Source organism: Centruroides vittatus, unplaced genomic scaffold (genome assembly GCF_030686945.1).
Source record: "Centruroides vittatus isolate TY-2023 unplaced genomic scaffold, ASM3068694v2 scaffold_752, whole genome shotgun sequence".
NCBI lineage: Eukaryota > Metazoa > Arthropoda > Arachnida > Scorpiones > Buthidae > Centruroides > Centruroides vittatus.
This window is the reverse complement of record NW_027122716.1, coordinates 2775640-2796216: the sequence shown is the minus strand read 5'-3', so window position 1 is coordinate 2796216 and position 20577 is coordinate 2775640. Positions and strand designations below refer to the sequence as shown.

At 30.7% G+C, this 20577-nt stretch overlaps 1 protein-coding gene across 11 annotated transcripts in view; it reads right to left on the bottom strand.

The window, feature by feature from the left end:
* Window positions 1–737: 737 nt before the first annotated feature.
* The window catches only part of shot (dystonin-like protein short stop), a 161014-nt gene continuing 141174 nt past the window's right edge, over window positions 738–20577 (bottom strand). For 10 of the 11 annotated variants that reach the window (XM_067287921.1, XM_067287923.1, XM_067287920.1 and 7 more), the window contains 25 exons: window positions 20267–20493; window positions 19912–20136; window positions 17265–17366; window positions 17007–17177; window positions 16763–16918; window positions 16491–16691; window positions 14447–14575; window positions 13339–13509; window positions 13110–13265; window positions 12817–13023; window positions 12465–12751; window positions 11278–11437; window positions 10872–11069; window positions 10511–10783; window positions 10253–10441; window positions 9986–10161; window positions 9773–9902; window positions 9643–9687; window positions 9445–9562; window positions 9238–9350; window positions 8565–8678; window positions 8352–8469; window positions 5161–5339; window positions 3136–3307; window positions 738–2319 (listed from right to left, as the gene is read on the bottom strand). In XM_067287921.1, the coding sequence (XP_067144022.1) occupies window positions 2000–2319; window positions 3136–3307; window positions 5161–5339; window positions 8352–8469; window positions 8565–8678; window positions 9238–9350; window positions 9445–9562; window positions 9643–9687; window positions 9773–9902; window positions 9986–10161; window positions 10253–10441; window positions 10511–10783; window positions 10872–11069; window positions 11278–11437; window positions 12465–12751; window positions 12817–13023; window positions 13110–13265; window positions 13339–13509; window positions 14447–14575; window positions 16491–16691; window positions 16763–16918; window positions 17007–17177; window positions 17265–17366; window positions 19912–20136; window positions 20267–20493 (4337 nt within the window). In that variant the 3' untranslated portion in view covers window positions 738–1999. Of the gene's footprint in view, window positions 2320–3135; window positions 3308–4177; window positions 4282–5160; window positions 5340–8351; window positions 8470–8564; window positions 8679–9237; window positions 9351–9444; window positions 9563–9642; window positions 9688–9772; window positions 9903–9985; window positions 10162–10252; window positions 10442–10510; window positions 10784–10871; window positions 11070–11277; window positions 11438–12464; window positions 12752–12816; window positions 13024–13109; window positions 13266–13338; window positions 13510–14446; window positions 14576–16490; window positions 16692–16762; window positions 16919–17006; window positions 17178–17264; window positions 17367–19911; window positions 20137–20266; window positions 20494–20577 lie in introns of all 11 variants that reach the window. The other variant, XM_067287917.1, reaches the window with a different exon arrangement.

The following is a 20577-nucleotide window of genomic DNA, read 5'->3' as shown; positions in this document are numbered from 1 at the left end:
GTTCTTAACGAGATTGGCGCAGGTACAAGACTGAAGGTGTAATCTACGAAGATTTTACTGGAAAACTCGGTTCAAGAGAGTGCACTTCGTAAGGAGGGAGTCGGGAACGGTCGTTTCTCGGCACGACAGCGGGTAGTCGGGGCACTCCACCCACCGACACCCACATGGCGGGGTCGGCGACCCTCCGTTTGCTCCCGAGAGACAAATGCAACCGGCCTTTCGGCGCCCGTCTTCGACACCTCGTCTCCCACTGTTTCGTTCCACCCCGTTATCTTCCACTTCTAAAGGGAAAACACCTCGACGGGTTTTTTTTTTATATTTTTCTTTTGGAAATTCCAAAAGGCCGTAGCATCTTACGTAATAATACAACGGCAGTATCGTGTTTCGTTGTGATCCACTCGCAGAATTACTCCACGGTATCAGAACGATCCGAATGAAAAATGTAACCCAAGAATTACGTCACGTTTTCGGTCTATGACGCAATTTACTCATTCGCCGAAAGCCGAATGACATCATTAATCACTGCCATCGAATTCACTGTTCAAGCACCAATCACTATTTCGAGGATATATTTGGCAAATGGCGCATGGAGATGACGAAACCAATGAAAGAACCGAAAACAAATAAGACGGTAACGTTTCTACTGTATTTGTTACAACAATACGGCCAATTATTTTCCTTCCAGTGTAATTGTAACACGATTCTGTGTAATTAATAGAAGAAAACTCGCACCAAAATTTATTAGCTGTTAGATAATTTATTTCAAAATCTCGTACGGTGTTAGACAAAAAAAAAAAAAAAAACAAATATTGTCTTTTAAACATTTTACAAAATGTGAATGTAGACGAAAGGCCCGGTTAACGTCCGTTAGAGCCCGGTTACACGACAAGACTTTTATTATTAACTATTATAACGCCTCATTACCGTTAGTGGGCGACTTTCCTTCACCTGGCGGACGTTTACCCGTGTTACGTTTCGAAGTGGGTGACAGGAGAAAGTGCAGCTCGGTGTTGGTAAATAAATGGATGAGTAAACCCAGGCCGTACCTTTTTTTTTTAAAAAAAACTCGAGAAACAAATAAAAAAAATCTTCTGTTCGACGTTGGAAAATATAACAATACACTGTATATCGATAAGAGCTGCCGGGAAAAGTCGAAACGGATGGGTTTGGCATTAATCACCCGGAATTAGTTGGCACTTTAACGAAACGCATTCGGAACCGTCCGATGCGCTACGTCTCTACGAAACTTCTGGACTAAAAATAAAACTAAAGACAAAAAAAAAGAAATAAAGTTTCGTCGTATTACTTTTCGATGTCGGATAAAGACCAGGCGAGGTTACAGCAAATTTTTCCTTAATTTTTATGCATTTTGAGACGGAGATTCGTTGGTAAAACAGGGAATAAACTGTTCTAAGTCGTACTACAATTCACCCACTGGAATGTTAGCGGCGAAGATGGCCACGGTGGCACTCTTTTTTTATTCCTGAGCTTCGGCCGGTTAGTAACTGATGCGTTACTGTACCGATATTTACGCTATATCGGGGTTTTCCGGGAGTGCTTCCTTTCGTCCGGATGCTCCCGCTAAATCGAGTACGTTTCGGGCGTGACCTTTTTATTTTTTTTATTTGGGGGAGGAGAAACGCACTCTCACTCTCCGACGTTGGATACAGTTATTTAGGGGGCCCGGACGGTCCCTTCGACGTTTGAGCATTATTATTATTAATTTTTTAGGCCGGCCACCCGACTAGCTTTTATCGTCGGTGTTAGAGGGCGCGACGTCACAGATACGAAAAGTGTTAGGGTGTATGTGTGTGTGTGTGTGTGTTGTTTGTGTGTGACCACGGTTACGACCAAAAAAGTCCGGTACGGCTTTCCAAATAAAAAAAGGACAAAACGGAATTATTTTATGTACAGATGGTAAAACATTAATTTTTTTTGTATTTGTTTTTTAAAAAAAAGAGTCCGCGAACGGCTCTCTCTCTCTCTCTCTCTTCCCCCCTCATTTCCATCTCTCTCTTCCTATGGGTCTTCCGTCTTCGTCCGTGGTTCTAGATCGCGCGGACGAAGATCCGAAAGACGGAGTCCGTTTTATCGACGGTATCTTGGAAGTTGCCGTGGGGGTGCCGCCTCTGGCATTCGATGCGGATCGGGGGGTGACTGGGGTACGACGCCTGGCGGTACCGGTCGGGGTTCTGGACGAACTTCTATAGGCTTCGACGCTTTCTGCCGATAGATCGCTGCCCGCTCGGCTGGGGGGTCGACTATTGGGTCGGCTAGAAGGTCGGCTACCGGCTCTACTCGATGATTTACTGCTGGGCCCTGCGTTAAAGTAAATTCAAATTATAAACATTTTTAAATATATGTAATGAAATAATTATCGATAGACTCGAAAATATTTTACACTTCTGCACCGGGCACCAGACAAGTGTCAAATTGTCCACGCTTAAAACTGCCCAACCCCCGATTTCTTGTTTCACTGTAATGTCTTAGAAACATTATAGAATGCATGCTAAGCATTAATGGTATACTATAGAAAGCAGAGACTAAAATAAAGACAAAAATCTTCGAATCTATATCTTTAACCCAGCCGGATTAAATAAATTTTGAACATTTCTCTAGTCGGATTACTGAAGATATAGATCAGTGAGATGATTAATGAATATGGACGTAGTAGCGCGGCGATATGTCATCGTAAGAACGTAAATTTTGTTGCGAGCTGGGTTTTATGTAATGCTTAACACACCGTGTTTCGATTGATACGCGATAAGATATCAGTTTCTGTCAAGGGAATTCGGGAGCGGTCCTCATACTTGATAACAGATAATACGGATCGGGATGTCTCTCCATCATCATCTACATTGGCCTGTCAGATTCATTTGTAATGGAAAAAATTGTGACTTATCATACAGTTTTACTACGCTGTTATCTCTCTCAGTATTATAATTTCTTTTTCATTTGTTCTATCTTTCGCTCCCAGTCAACCAGGATCATCAAAACTTCTCAAATATATGTTTACATTGTAACTATACGAGTAACATAACATAATTTGTAATTTTCCTAAACAACAGCTGAAGCATGTATTACAAGCATACAAAGATACACTACAGAATCTTAATTAAAGCATACAATACGTACCACCAGGAGTAAGTCGACTATTGGAAGTAGGTGTAGCTCGAGCCCTGGCAGATCTAGCACTGAAACTATCAGTTTCACTAAAACTAGGGCCACTGTAATCACTGCTGGTGTCTGCCGGACCCGAAGTTCTCCTCTGACGCATTGGAACACTACGTTCACTCTTTTCGCGTACCTAATAAATAAATAAATAAAATATAAGTTATTTTTTTCCCATATCTGATGAGAATAATACGTACAGCAATTTAGTGATAATTTCAATTTTTAAACCTGATTATTTAGTAAAATATTTATTATATTTGGCATTTTTTTTAAATGTTAGAAAACAAGTCAGCAAATTTACATTAATTGGAGCATAATTTCATTAATTCTGATGAAGCCGGTAAGTCTATATACAAATTTCTGAATTAAAAACAAATTATACCACCAACACTGTAAGTAAATTGAGTGGGATATGAGTGTAATTTTTTAATATCTGTTTATATATTTACATTAGAGCATAATCCTAGTATTTGTATACATTTTAACATTTCGAAATTGTTTCTTATAGTTTTAAGCAGATTATTTCTTTAAAAAATATTATTATAATTAAGGTTATTTGAGTTTAACTTCAAATATAAAATATTTTTATGAAAATGATTTTGTAAATATCATAATATGAAGTTCCTCTATTCCCAAATTCTATTGTAGAAAATTAAATATCATTTGCATTTATATAAAAAATAATTATTTGATATTTTCTTGTATCGAATTTATTTAAACGTGGCAAATGTTTAGAATAGTAATTAATAGATTGGGTACGAAGTTTTAATTTTTACTAATCCATTAAACCAAATACTTCGAAGGTAATCCGTGAAAATAATCTGTTATCTTCGGAAATTTAAGGTTCCATAACCTTAATTATAACAACTCTTTGCTATACGGACTTATATAAACAGAATATTACTATGCGCGTTAGTTATTAAACCCAATTCGTGATAAAATATTAAAAATATATATTTAGAAAAACACTGACGAGCATGCTGAGACATTAGATCATGTTTACCCAACAGTATACTGGAATTCGAGAACCTTCTTCCGACGGTACCGGTCTATAGAAAGATGGCTCAAGACTTTGTACTGGAAGACATCTCAACAGCAGAAATGGAGCTATAAGATGAAATGGTGAAAGCAAACCAAAATAGCAGAAATTGTTAATAGAAATATTGAAAATAAATCTTTTTGTTAATAAGTATTATAGAAGGAAATATCATTTTTCTTCTTTTTATTGTTACGGTTAAACTAATAAAGTAACAAAAAATATAAAATTGGACTATCAATAAGTACGTATTCTACTTTGTTTTCCTGTTTAAGATTAGCCATAAAGATTCATAATCTGCGATATTAATAACACTATTTTCTTATATCTATCATATATTTTTATTTTTTTTTAATATAAATATATGAAGTTTTCAACTGAAATTAAAGGAATTTAAAAAAAATCAGAAAATAAATCATTATTGTAGGAAAAATGTACTTAGCGATAGTCTAAATTTTTTGAAAGAAAAAGTAAGAAAATAAACAATTAAAGATGTAATAATGATAAAAGAAAAATGTAAGAGTTGTCAAGAATATTTAGAAAATTAATCATTTTTTGTATGTAATGCAAGACTGAAATAATTAAGTTTAATAGTCTATAGATATAAATGTAAACAGCGTGTTCTGTTATGTTTAGTGTCTTTGTGTATATATATAAAATATTTTCCAAGTGGCACATTTCTACAGCATGCATTCGACATCACCTGAAAAATGCAAATTCGTGTAATACCCAACACCGAAAACGTTTAGAGTGCAACCTGAATAAAAATTCGTAAACATCATGCATATAGCAAAAACTATAACACCTTCTCGAGTAATATTAACACAAAACCAAACTAAATTAAAGCGGAACACATTATACATTACTAATAATTAGTAAAATTATATTAAAAAAAAATATATATTACAAATTAAAAACAATCATTTCTGATTTGTTATTGGCTAACCAACCTTGGTAATGGGACCTGTCGAGGGTATCGAACCTGCCGAATGGATGAATGAAGACCCTCCGCTCTGAGACGATTGTGAGGAATTGGGACTCGGTTTCGGTTTAAATGGAGTCATTGACTGGCTGACTCCATCGGCTAGTATGAACTGCTCGCGAAGTTCTAAATTGGTTCGTCCTTTGGCTAAATATAACACAGACAAAACAGAGACAACACAAAATTGTAGCATGCAACAATAACGTGCAGGGAAAATAAAATAAAACAATCTTAAATATATTTTTAAACCTTGAAGATTACGTGCATAGCATGCAGAAAAACCCATTATAAAATGTGAAACAGAGAAAGTAACAGAGAACAATTTTACAATTTTGAAATTAATATTTAGTAACACAGATGATTATGTACTTGGAGTATGCAAGATATTTCAAAGGATAGTAAAAGACGTTTCGGAAGCAGCTTTATATGTAACGAAGTAAGTTATTATAATTATAAAATTGTGCAAACTGTGTATAAATGTGTAATTAAATAAGAAAATAAAATTAATAAAAGAATAATGAAAGAAAATAGCTTAATTAGTATAAAATAATGCTAAAAAACTTAATAATATATATTAATGATGATCTGATAAAATAATGTAAGTGAATAAACTGTTTCCAGTGATGTTTAATATATGATTAAACTGTATAGATTTGTAATGAAATTCAATGATAAAATACAAATGATGCTTGATTTATATAACAAACATTTCTGAAGCTATTGCATTAATCAAGAATTCTATTGCAATTATTAAAATATAAATAAAATAAAATGAAATTGGTAAATGCAAGAAATGATATATATGCATACCGCATCTGTTTAAATCGATTATTTTGAAAGTAAAAAAATAAGTTTATATAAATCTATCATCATCTGTATTTGAAATATATGTTTTAAATTAAAATGCTTTAAAAATTGATGCAATTTTTCTTTAAAATCCGATTTACATCATTCTGTCAAATCATTATTGATATGTATTTTATACAGTCAAATACATTTATAATAAAATTTTAAAAATTGAGGAACTTACTAATACAAGTTACGTCAAAAAGAAAAATGAAAATAAAAGGCAAGGTGTCGAATATGGATGGTGCTCATTAAAAACAAGTTGATGGATTTGAAACACACCATTTATTTCTTTCATAATTTACTTTAATAATATTCTTCTTAATACTCTATACTTATAATTATTATAATCTTACCATGAAAGTTTTATAACGAAAACTTTATTTGGTATTATTCTACAAAATTTTCTTTTTTTTTTATATCATACACTAACAAAATATGATGCTTTAAAATTATAAGAATAAAATATAGTCTTGAAGACATATTTTAATATACCAGTGAAGATACATTTTGGATTATTAGTGAGGTTGAGGCCGAAGTTTTAAATGCGAAAACGTGTACGTTGGACGTTCGGCACCGCTTTCCCGTAAGCCTAGAAGTTTGGCAATGGCGTTCGGAAAGTCAGTGGAATCGTGCTCGACACTCCAAACGCCATTGTCGAACTTCTAGGCTTACGGGAAAGCGGCTTCAAACGTCCGACGTACACGTTTTCACGTTTATAATATTCAATTAATTATATTTTGTATAACTTTTTGTAAATATTCTTAATATACAAATAGAAAAATCTAGTCCCCTGTAACAGTTATTCCCTAATTGCTTAACAAATCTGTTTTTTACTAAGTAATATTCTTATCATTAAGAGCAAAGTGACAGGAATTTTTATTTATTTTTCTTATTAGACAGAATTTAACATATTGTATTTTCTTAATTCTATGATGCACAATAAATTTGTAATTCAATTTTAAGATTATTTTTATGGGGGAAAAACTTTTAAATAATAGATGCTATAAATTTCTCTGTCATATTTTCAGTTTTGTCTTGAATATGATTAAAAATGTTTTTTGTCTTTTCAATGATGATATCATCAATTTTGTGGCCAGACTGGCCACCTGACAAAGACCTGGGCCTTCCAGGACTAATTAACACAATGCTTGAGTTATACAAAAAAAAAAAAAAAATGCGTAATTTTAGAAACTCGATAAAGGTTTTTGGTAAACAAAAAAATTTTGCTTTGGAGATTGAACCTAAAGAAGAAGATTAAAGATGACTGAAAACGTCAAGCATAAATGAATTTGATGGATATTTAAAGGCTTTTTTGAGTCAGTTTTTATTTGTGGTATTAAACATTTGTTATATCTGTAAATTCTGTGAAATAAATTTATTATAAATGAAATTGACTGTATATAAAATATAATAAAGTAAAATTATTATTTCAAAAGTCTTATCATGCGCGGAACATGTCCCAAAAACAAGGTACAATCTTTTATAGCAATGTAATAACTAATTAAATTAGCTATTTGAAAGTACACAATCTAAACTATTTTCTTACATAGTTACCATTCTTTTCTAAATGCTTTTTCCAGTGGGAGACAAGGACAAAAATTCCTTTCCGAAAAAATTCTCCACTTAATAATTTGACCTCAGATGATGATGAAATGTAAGCCATTAAGATGTTTCTTAAGAGAACCAAAAAGGTAAAAATCAGAGGTCTGTCTGGATTATGTGAAAGATAATCCATTACTTCCCACTCGTACTTTTTTAGACAGTCTGAAGTCTGTGCAGTACAGGAAGTTGCATTATTGTGCAGCAGGTGTATCATCCCGTGCATAGTCTGACCTTAGCATCCTCTATTTTTTACCTTTTTGAATCTCTTAAGAAATATTCTCGAATCATTATGAAGTTAAAGATACAGTCGTGGACTTTTTCTAATCATTAAATGAAAAATTCTTTCAGAAAGAAATTTTTGTTATTGTCTTTCACTGTAAAAAGCATTCAGAAAAGAATGGCGACTGCATAGAAAAATAGCTTAGGCTGTGTACTTTCAAATGGCTAATTTAATTTTTTAATCTAATTTGTTATTAAGTTGTTATAAAGGATTGAACCTTACTTTTGGAACATGTCTCACGTTAATAATTCTATTTTATTTTTTTTAAGAATTTAAACAATTAAATTTATAGGAAAATATAAAAATATTTATAAATTTCACATTAATTACTTCTATTTATTCATTTCTTGTAAAATTACTAAACTTTAAATAAATTAACTGAATGTAATCAATAAAATTTAAATATTTTAATATCAAAAATATTTCACCTCTACAAGGATCATTTTTCACAAGAAATTCATCTAGTGCCACCCATCCTCCTCCGACACGTACCATAACGGTACTGCGAAGGATACGCACTAATCTTAACTTTTGTGAATCACCAAACTACAAAAAAGAAAAGAGAAATAAATAAATAAATAAATTATTTACCAAAATTTAATATTAGATATCATTTTTTAAGTATATAAATTAAAGCATACTCTATATTTTCCTTCTCCAACTTGATAAACTTTAAATCGATGAACACAGGTACATTTTGCAACTTGTCTCTGAACTTCATCTTGGATTTTTTCAGCTTCGGTTTCTGGTCGACCCTGAGAAATAAACTTCAGTTTATATATTTTTGCAAAGAGAAAAAGGAAATAATGATTGCAATAATATTTATTAACACATTCACGGCGTTACGAGGCACATGTGACTCGTATGGACATGTCTAGTTAGGGCAACAAACATAATTGCTTGTTTTTCCATGGGGTGGCGCATATGTTTTGATAACATTATTCTACAAACATCATACTTGATATATCGATATTATTTTATTATGTGCAATAAAATATATTAATTTAATAGTACGAAGTACGGGTGACTCGTGCCGCCCTGTTTTAAAATAGACTACGAGTCACCCATGACTCGTAATGCCCTGCAGCTGCCTAAACGTTTATCTACTGACGCCATGAACGTGTTAACTTATTCCATTTAATCTCAAACTAATAATGAAAAAATTAAATTCTATAAATATAGTTTAAAAGAACAAAAATCTAATGAAAATCCTTCATTCGTAATAATGAATATATTAGCTTAAATTTCAAAAAATGTTTTTAAAAATCTGATAAAATATTAAAAATATTTTAAAAATTTTAATTAATATTTCACCTCTCTATCTGGACGAAGTGTATCAATATATTCTTTGTGATCTACGAAACCATCATTGTTACGATCGAATATCTCTGCTACTCTTTCCATCTCTAATCTGCTTGTGGGGAATTCTAAAGATATTAATAAATAAAAAGTATATTAAATTTTAAAGATTATAAAAACAATTTATTCAATTTATATCAAAAACTGGTTATTAGATCTTACTGGACTTTAAGATGCCTTCAATAAATTGCTCTCTGGTTACTTTTCCATCATTATCTCTGTCTATTTTACGGAATAAATCCATCACCCTGGATTTCTTATTATTCATCCAGGCTAAGAACTGAAGGATTAATAAAACTTAATACATGGAATAGTTCATATTTTATAAACTCAATACATCAAAATTTGTTATATACATACTCTTTTCCTCCATTCATCAAAATCAAAATTCTTTATTCTTTCCAACTAAATCAAATAAATATGATTTTGTAAAATAAAGTTTTAGTAATGATTAAATAAAAAAGAACAAGTAGAATTAAAATAATTTTACTTCTTGAAGATAATTGTATTTATCTTGTAAGCGACGCTGTCTCTCCATTGCCAAAAGCCAAACGTTACGCCACTTTTCGACCAACTCTCGTGCTTTTGGATGCTTAATTTCGGGATCAACTGCTTGTCTTCTATATCGTAAAATAGTTTGCATTCATAAATATAGAAATTTATAAAATATTTAGTTAATAACAATACAAACATCAATATATACCCAGGAGTTGAGGTTTTTGGTGCCAGCAGACCTTTTCCAGCTTTATGAGGTAATTCTTTAGCCCCCTTCTCGCGAGTGGGTGCCTGATTCTGTTGATGTGGTTGGCGTTTTGATGAAAAAGCTTTTGTAACTCTTTCAACATCGGGTTGTTTTTTAGACATGTCATCCATGAATCCCTAATAATTCAAAAAAAATAAATAGAAAGAAAAATTAAATCGAGAATAAAGATAATTTAGATTATAATTAATTAATTATAAAAATTAATACCTGATGATCTTTAATTAATTGTTCTAAAGTAGGAATATCATCAGGTAATGGTTCTGCTTCCAAAGCAGTCAAGCTGGCTTCTGCTCCTATTAACCATGCTAGCAATTCTTCTAATAAGTCCATAATGTCTCTTAATGATCTTAAATGATCCTGCAATCTTTGTTCTCTTTGTCTTGCCCATACAAATACCTTTGAAGTAAATATTTATGTAAACATTTGCATTTGAACATTTTATCACTTTGATATAAAATTAATTACCTCTTCCCAGCGAGACTGTATAATAGTGATCCAATGACGAATAACAGAAACTCCATCTGGATGACATTTTTGAAGTATTTCTTGTGCTAGAGAAATTGTATTATCTTTATGAACTTCTTGTTCTGTCATTTCTTCCATGAAACAGTGATGTTCAGATAGCTGTTGACGTGTTGTTTCTTCATCTTCTGGTAAAGGTCCAGCAAACCGTAATTTCATTTCGGCATCTGAGAGCCATTCCAAAAGCATATGCACTGCTTTATGCAATCTCTCAGCCTAAAATAATAAAAATACAGTTTTAATATCTAACAAATATCTTATTTTAATAACTTTATTATAGTATTGTATATTAAATTATTCAAACCTGTTTTAAACTTTCTTCTAGTAATAATTTTTTGTTTGTACTGAGCTGCACAACTTCTTCCCACTTCTCATCCAAGAGTGTCATTTGAGATTGGATGTGTTCAGCATCTTCAACACTTGCAGACTGTAATAACTCTCTTGCCGTACGTCGTACAGATTCCATGCTGTTACCTCGAATATTTAATTCATCTTGGAATGTCTAGAATGAATAGACAGAGATGTTTTATTCATTCAAAAATACATAATTATGTTAATTATTAAAATACGCCATTATCTGAATAAAAAGTTACTAAAATGATATGAAATCTATATGAAATTTGTATAATAAATGATCTTCAGTAAATTAATTTAATCTGTTACTTTGAATTTTTAAATTTATCAATGTATATGTAAGATTTTGAAATTACCTTATGCTGATCAACTAATGCCATAACAGTATCTAAATCACCATATAAGAATTGTTCTTCCGACAGAGTTGTTTGAGCTTTATCTAACCAATCAATGAGAGCTTGTACAGCATCTTTAAACTGACCAGAAAACAATAAGGCTTCTTCTAATTTCTGTTGTCTGAAATTATAATTTAAAAATCAACATTAATAAATGTTTTATAAATATTGATCAAATAGTAAAACTGAACATAAAAACAAAGTTGTTAATTTTGTTAACACCAAACACAAAATCTAAAATATTTTTTAAAGAAGCATATTCTCTTTGTTCTTGTTCAACAGAAACATAATTCTTCTTAAACCATTCTGTTCAATAGATAAATATAAGAATAAGGCTTAAAATATTTGATTCATCTTCTTGCCTCTTGTTATTACTATGTCTTGTTGCATATATTTAGAAAGACCATGATCAGAAAGAAGAATACAGCATTGTATTTCTTCTTTCTGTGTTTCAAAGAAATCCATAACAGCTGTTAGGCTGCATTCAGACGGGCTTGTTCTTATGTTACATCTGGCCAATCAAAGAAGGCATTACAAATAATGCCTTCTTTGATCGGCCAGACGTCAAGACGTTGAGTTGTACTAATAAAAATTAAGAAATTATATTTTGTGATTTCAAATCTATGTTCTGTTCACTAAATAAAGTAAGTGCTTTAATCAAAATTATAGTTTAATACATGTATGTTGCATTAATAAAGGTAAAATATATTAAAATATTAAGTTACATATATGTATTAGGTATAAAACAAGCAATAATCCACTTGTATAAGTTTATTAGAATTCTAATTTCTTGAGGCATATAAAGTTAAAATGTCATGATTCCACAACAATATAAAATAAACTGAAGTAATACTGCAGAAGAAATTCCAAGAGCAGAAAATACTAATAGATAATATATTTATTAGCTATTGAAATATTTCAAACAAGAAAATGTTTTGTAAAAATTAAGTTAAACAACATGATACTTTTTCTTTCAGCTACATCAGTTATTTGCATTATAATATATAAGATTGATAAGATTATAATTTCAAGCCAGTTAACACTTTATATTAATAAATTTGAAAATATTATTTTTAAGTAAATTTAGATTGTTCTTTTAAGAAAAAATATATTACATATCTTACAAAACTGTTAACTGGAAAACTTACCTATCCACAGATTTTGAACAAACATTATTCCATTTATTTTTCAACTCATCCATCATATCTTGCAGGACAGGGATATCGGTTTTTGGTGCTTTTTCTTTTAACGTACGACCATTTTTCATCGTAGCATCGTAGTTTGGCTGCTTAGAGCCAAGAGCCCTTTGAAATTCTTTGTGTTTTGCTAATAGTTGTTTTATCTTCTCAGGATCATTACCTATATGAGTTATACTATCCAAGTTGCTCTCTGCTTCATCCAACCAAGTTGTCAATTCAACCCATGCATCATGGAACTGGAATCAACAAAATCAGTATTTTTGCATATTTTTCAGAATTATTTTATATAAAAATATAATACCTCTTTAGCTTCTTTATAACCATGATCCAATGCTCTAGTTCTTTCTGCAGCCTTTGAAACAACTCTTTCCCATCGATGTTGAACACTGATTAGTAGATTTTTGATCAAGATAACATCCTGTTTTTGACTAAAGTATTTCAGGTGAGTTCCTTTCTTATCAAGATTGAGCATTACTTCCCTGTGAGTGCCAACATCTTTTTGAAATGCCTGAATTCGTCAAAATAGTAAAATATTAAAATTGTTATGTTTATACAACTTGTTAATATTTTGTAGACGTATAATAGTTTTGTTACTTTATGCTCTTCAATTTGTTCCATTACGGCATCCATAACGCGACTAACAGCCTTAAGGTTGCTCATATATTTTTCAGCATTTGTAAGCCATTCCACAAATTCTTGAAGAGCTTCATGAAATTCTGTGGCCTCCCTGAGAGCAATTTCTAATTTTATCTGTAAAAATATAAATTTATTAAATAAAAATAGAAATTTTGAATTTTAAAAGTAATAAAACATTTTAACGAACCTTTCTGTCATTAGCACGATTAAGTACATTATCCCATCTCTGCTTCAATGTTTTCAGATTGTGTTGAAGATTAGTAGCAGCACCTTCATTTGATCGTTTCAGATAATCTTGTCCTTGCTGCATTACAGCTTCTATCTTGTGTCGATTACCATCTAAATCATTGTATAATTCCTGGAAAATAGCATTAAATATATAAAAAAGACAGAAGATCTACGATATCTTAAAATTCTATCAAGTAATTAAGAACAGATATTCCAATCGGCTTCATGATAGCAATATACAGAAAAACCTCTAATCTTGAATTCTCTCTTTCTCAAATCCCTCCTTAATTTAAGTCAAACTGGATCCCAGAAAACACCTTATATAATGTATTTTCCTATTCCTTAAGTCAAACAAAACTTCACACATCTCAAGATTGTCTCTCAAGTTGTACTAGTTGAACTCAGTAAGTGTTGACCAACCTAAGTTTATTAAGTTCTATGACTCTTTTCACACATTGATTGGTAAAGAAACTTTAATACAGCTGGATAAGTATGCCAGTCACATCAGAGTTGACAATTTAGAAGAAAATTTGCTAAATCTAGCCTTCCTGCAGCATTGTCAAGTAACTTAAAAGTTCTGTTCTCTACCTGGTGGAAATGTTAGCATTTTGTTTTTTTTGTCGTAACAGGTAGAGAAGGGACAATGTAGTAATAGCTAAAGTTTATTTTACTGTTTTGTTTTTTTAATTTCTACTGGAGAATACTGATTTTAAATTAATAAGATAAGGTTGATTTTTCTACCTGATTTTGTCATTTAAGAGAATGGGGAAAAAACAATATCCAAAATGATTTTAGACTTGAAACAATAAAGAAAAAATAAAAGAAAGAAAGAATATATGAAAGACACATAAGTGGTAACATCAAATCAAAAAATTTAGCGAGATGAGGGGGAAAAATGAACTTGGAAAGAATGTCATGATCAGATGACTAATATCCTTGATCTAATCCTTAGAAAAAGACGTGAATTGAAGAAGATAAAAATGAATTTTAGGTTATATATGTGTTTTGTCTGAGCGAAGTTTTACAGATCTTTAAGAATTAGAAAACATATATATATATACACATACCATGAAGCGATTTAATTGCTCTCTAGCAGTTTCTGGTAGACCTCCAACTGGTTTAGAAGTCACAAGTTGTCCATCAATATCACTTAGCCACATCAACAGGTCTTGAACTTCTTGATGGAATGCTTGTGCCTGATTAAGAAAAAATAATACTTTTTAAAAATTTATAAAATTTTATTGATTTATCTAATATTTATTAAACTATAAAATTTATTAATAAAATGACAAAATATTATTTTTACTATGTAAGAATGTGTAGAGTTAAAGATGAAAATACAACAATATGAACAAATTAGATAAAATTTCAATTGATATAGAAATTATTGAAATTTAAATTTATTTATTTATTATTGTTAATTCTTTCATCATATAATTAGAAATATCTTAAATGTTAATCTTAAAATTACATAAATCTGAAGTGATAATTCCTTTTGTTTTAAAATTTGATTTTTCAAATTATCAAATTCCCACACTCAATGGGGATATAACGAGCTTGTACCCGAAGTTCCCCTTAATAAAAAGGAGAAGTTCGCCACCCTTTGAACCGGTGTTCGTGCCCAATCCTGTTTCGGTTACTGCTCAAGCCATTGCCGATCCTCTGCCCTTCTCAAGACATCCAAACACTTCCACCCTTTCAGTTCATCGAAGCTTCTTCCAAACCTGGCAGACCATCACTACATCAATCAGCAGATTTTACAATTCCCCAAGGAACCAACTTCTACTAAGGTATTTACCAATGCACGACCGATTTGTAAACTCTCTCTTGGTTAGGGACTATAATTGATATATAAAATTAGCACCTTAACTAACTATATACAGAACTGCATAAATTGTATATAAATAAATGGGTATTGTTAATTGTTAATTTGCAGTGGAGTGCATTCACTTCTTCTGGTCGTCTCAGATCAGGTTCTATTCCGAGCCTAAGCACCTACAACACAACCGCTCGTGGCCATTGAGGTTTCTGTGTCTGTCTTAAAAGAGACAGTGGTGTCAGTCCTGACGTGGCATCAAAGAGGTGCTGACCCTGCGGTCACAGAAGGTTCTCATTGGTAAATGTGACCTTATTGTAAGCTCTCTCTCTCCCCTGATGATAGTTTATCTAGCATCAACATTGTGTACAGTAAGTGTTAGTATTTAGCTTAGAGTTATTATACTTCATCTATTAATAGTTTATTATGCTTTGTATATTAATCCATATCTATTAGAAATAAATATATAGTTTAGTCATTAGTGGATTTGTCTCTCCCTCCATTTGCAAATCAATCCCCCTAATACACATACCTCCCTTTAAAATTTCAGAAATTTTTGACAAAAAGCACAGGAGTTATTAAGCTTCAAAGAGGTGAACAAAATCATGTCCCATACACACAAACATCCATACAAACAGAAAAACCCCCCAAATTTTTTTTTGCATTTCTCAATGTTTCAAGGTCCCGGGTCCAAAAATATAAAATCTTGAGGGGTCTTTTTTTTTTTTATCCAATCGCCATACTTTCCCTCTGTTATAAGTCTGTACAACTAATCAATTATTGAATATGAATATTCAATAATTGAAACTGTTACACTATTACATTAATGTGTATACATTTAATGAAAATATAATAAACTTGCATAATTAAAAATTATCATCTTTTATTTGTGATTAATATTATTGATGTTATCATTCCCTTTCATTTTCACCATCTCTATAATATGAATTTAAAAATGTTACTACTACTAAATTTTTATATTAGAGAAGTAATAGATGAGTTTACTACGTGTAAATATTAATTTAAATCATCGCAATTGATTTTTATTGTCATTTTCCCAAAATTCCTATCCTAAGTTTTCCTTAATTTTAGGTTGAAATCTGCCTCTCTCTGAGAAGATATAAAATATGGGTTCCACTTTATTATATTTAATGTATAAAATAAAATTTGCATTCTGTAGAAAAAAAATAAATAGATAAAGAAATCTGATATATTATTCCAAAAGAAAAAAGACTTTTTGAAGCATTTTGATAGTTTTTAATTACAAAGTATTATCTATTATTATTGAAAAATACCTCTTTTAATGCCTCTTCAAGTTCATTTTGTCTTTCTGTAGATTTATCTTGTAGTTGCTGCCATTTCTTATTTAAATTATTAAGTTTATTTTGAGTGACACTGGCATCTTCACTTCCTCGATTAGCTTCTATTAACTGACGTCCAGCTCTATTTAAAGTGTCTACACTTGTTTGATGCGCTTGTATATCATTCATCAAAACCTAAAAATATATTTTGTTAATCAAATTTCATTATATATATATATATATAAATTTAAAAAAAATTTTATTACCTTATGTTTAGCAAGTTCAACTTCAATAATTTGAGGATCACCAAAAACAGGTCTAAGGTCATCTAAAGTTTTTTCTGTTTTTGACATCCAGACTAATAACTCATCTAATGCGTGTTGGAATTGACCCAAACGCAGAAGAGCATTTTCTAATTCTCTCTAGAAAATTTTTATTATTAGAATTAATTTAAAAAAAACTAGAATTGTAAATTTATAAAACCAATTTGATTAATTTTCAAAAATATACCTGTCTATCAACAATACCCTTCAGCAAGTCATCCCAACGATGATTAATATCTGCCAAAGGTTCTCTTATAGTTCTTGCTTGCGTAGGAGAAGTACGTTCCATTAATTCCTGTGCTTGTCGATTTAATGCTTCAACTTCAATCATGTGTGGATCAACTTCTTGTTTAAAATCCTATACATTTTTAATAGTGGTAATAATTATGTTTAGTTTCATAATTAATTATTATGTAATAAGAGCTATTTTTAGTAAATGATATACCTTTAATTCGTTAATTTGTTCCTTTACTGTTTCAATATCTTGTTCTAATGGACCTAAATCAGAAAATTTTTCTTCTGCTGAATCCAGAAATTCTAGAAGATTCTGCAATTAAACAAGTAAATTTTAAATTTTAACAATTTAAGCTATTTTGAAAAAACTGTCATTTTTGAAAAAAGTACTTAATGAAAACAATGAAGACGTAACAAAACTACATTCAAAGCAAGACCTGAAAATAATATACAAAAGAAGCTTAAGTGCTTCAATAAGAATTACCCTCACATTTCATCTAGAGGACCCATGGCTAGTTCTATGAAGAAATCGTCGTCTTTAGTTTGAGATTACGAAAATCAAATGATCTGATCAAAACAAGCTCTATTAACAGCTAAAGCTATAAATACGCATTCATTATTGAATATGCATGTGTATTTAATAGATCTTAGAATTATTGAAACAACGAATTTTTGAGAAGAAATGTTCAAAATAATTAAATGTCAAACAATTTCTTCCATAAAAATAAAAAAATTCTTTCTTCATTCTCGATGTGTACAATGTCCAAATGAGCTTGAACAAATGTCCAATAAATCAAAAATGTGTGATTAATGAAACTAACACTTTGGCATGGAAACTTTCCTTATAAACACGTAATACAATAAAAAATTTCAAATTAAACAATATTTTTGCTGGTTAATGGACCAGATAAATATCTTCAAACTTCATTGTATGTGTATTTCAAATTATCTGAACCAAAATATATGCAAAAATCTTATTCTCTTGACCTGAGACTGGACTAGCCTTTGAATTACAGTAATACTTTAGTTATTGTCAATTTTGTTTTGCAAAAAATTTGTCTCGGTTTTTTGTCGGTTGTCTTGGATTTCGTCGGCATGCCCACATGACTTCCTGCTAATTTTGGAAAACATAGGGCAACCTATATGTTTCCTGCTCGGTGGGGTGTTGTTTCTCATTGTGTGAGAATTACCCTGTGCATCTAGCCAAACAATTCTATTGCTTTTCTTTCCTTTTAGCTCCATCATGGGACCAAAGAAAGTTTTCAGAGCCAGCAGCCCTTTGAATACCATGTTAAATGCTATGTTAAATGTTCATTTATTCTTTACATTAGTTTTTTATATTAATTTCTCTATAAAATGTGTTTTTGGTATGTATTTTGGAGTGTCTAGAACGAATAACTTGGATTTACATTAATTCATATGGAAATAATTGCCTCGGTTGTCATTGGTTCCGGACAGGTTATCAACGAAAACTGAGGTATCACTGTATCTGATATTGAAATAACAAGGTTTAACTGAATATCAAAATAAATTTTTTTATAAACTTTTAACTAAATACATTTTATATAATTATAGTTAGTATTTACTATTTTAACATGTATTAAAATATATTTAAATATAGTCCGATATATTAATATGTTTTGAATGCAAAACAGTAATGTAATTCAATTCAAATAATTAATGGCTAATTAAATCCACAGTATAAAACCATTCATTAATTGTTCAAAAACAATAAGAAAATTAAGATAAAAAATTATAAATTTGAATAGCTTATATATATATATGAAAACAGTTTTTAAGTACAGTATAAAATATTTGTGCTTATTTGAATTTTTGTAAATATTTCTGTAGGTGGCACAAGAAAAACCATTTCAAAAGAGTAACAGCCAACAGATAAGTAAATTTTTTGTGTGTAATCAGGTTTTTAAGTCTGGAGGTTCAGAATAACACCACTATTTGCTAAGAAGTATACATTATAAGAAGTATATATTAACAAAAGTCAGCGTGAAGTGATTATTACATTTAAGAAGTATATATATGTATGTCATGCTCTCAGCATATACATATATGTAAAAGTTTTTCGAACTATATATAGTTAAAAAAAAGGGGGCTTGACAACTTTGAAAACATATAAAGTTTTAATTAAAATTGATTGAATTTTATGACATTTTATCTCAGTGAGCACAACTACAGGATTTGGGACTCCAAAAATCTATAAGCAACCATGGAACATGCTCATGACAGAAAATTCTCTCATTCTGCAAAAGTATGAATATACTTTCAGCAAAACAGCATACTATTCCATCAGGGCCACTGAGAGAAGGGAAGCAGAGAATTTTCCCCTGGTCTGGAGAAAACTTAGGGCAATACCTCAATAAATGTTTTCCAAGTGGATTGGTCAAACAGAACCAATGAAATGGCCACCTTATTCTCCAGATTTGACACCTCTCAATTTTTCATTAGAAATCTAGTGTTTACTCCAGCCATGCCTCAAAATCTCAGTGAGCTCAAAACTTGAATCACAATCATAGTCACCAAATTGACAACAGATATAGAAGTTTGAGTTTGGCAAGAAATTGAAATCAGGTGAAATGACTACTACATCATCAATAGTACTCACATCAAACCAAAATGACTGAGATAAAACTTGATGTGTTTTATTATAAATTAACGTCTCAATTAATTAAGTTTTCTGATGCTTTCAAAGTCTTTTTTGAATTACCTTGTAAATGTGCATATTTACATATACACGGTAATGTGTGTTTAGATGTACAGTACATAAAACTATACATTTCAATGACTTTTTATACGTACATTACATACAGTATATATTAAAAAATTTTAATAATTTCAAATACCTGGAGAATACCATGGAAGTTCATTGCTTTTTCCATTGCATTTATGAGATTTTGTTCTCGCTTAGCATATAATGAAGTAACATTTTCCCAAGCAGAATCCAAATCTTCAATGTGTTTTTTGACTTCTGGTTTATCTGGTTCTCCACATAATTTCATCAATCCTTGACCTGCAAGACGACAATGATCCACCTCTGGTTTGGTTTGTTCAATTTCTTGTTTGATTTCCTATTATATGGAAGAAATGAAAAAAATCAAATAAGAAACAAATAGTCTATTTAAAAGTTAAACGAATATTTTAATAAAATGGCATTTCTTATAAACTCTAATTTATTTTTAACATCTAATTTTTACATACCTGCAATACTTCTTTTTGTTGCTGAATTGCATTTGGTTCTACAGCTGGAGGCTCTTGTGAGTTTAAGTTATCTTGCAATTCTGTTAATGCTTTCATCACAGCATTTAGTTCATCCCAGAACTTCTCTGCTGCAATCATAGCATCTTCTAAAGATCGCCCTCGGGTACGAGCAGCTTTTTGGATTGTATCCCATAAATCGCTAAGTCTGTCAAGTTTCTTTTTGATATCTGAAATTTTATAGATTTAAACAATTACACACACATATTTTAATACATTTTTTAAACAATTAAAGGCATATCAAGCACTAAACA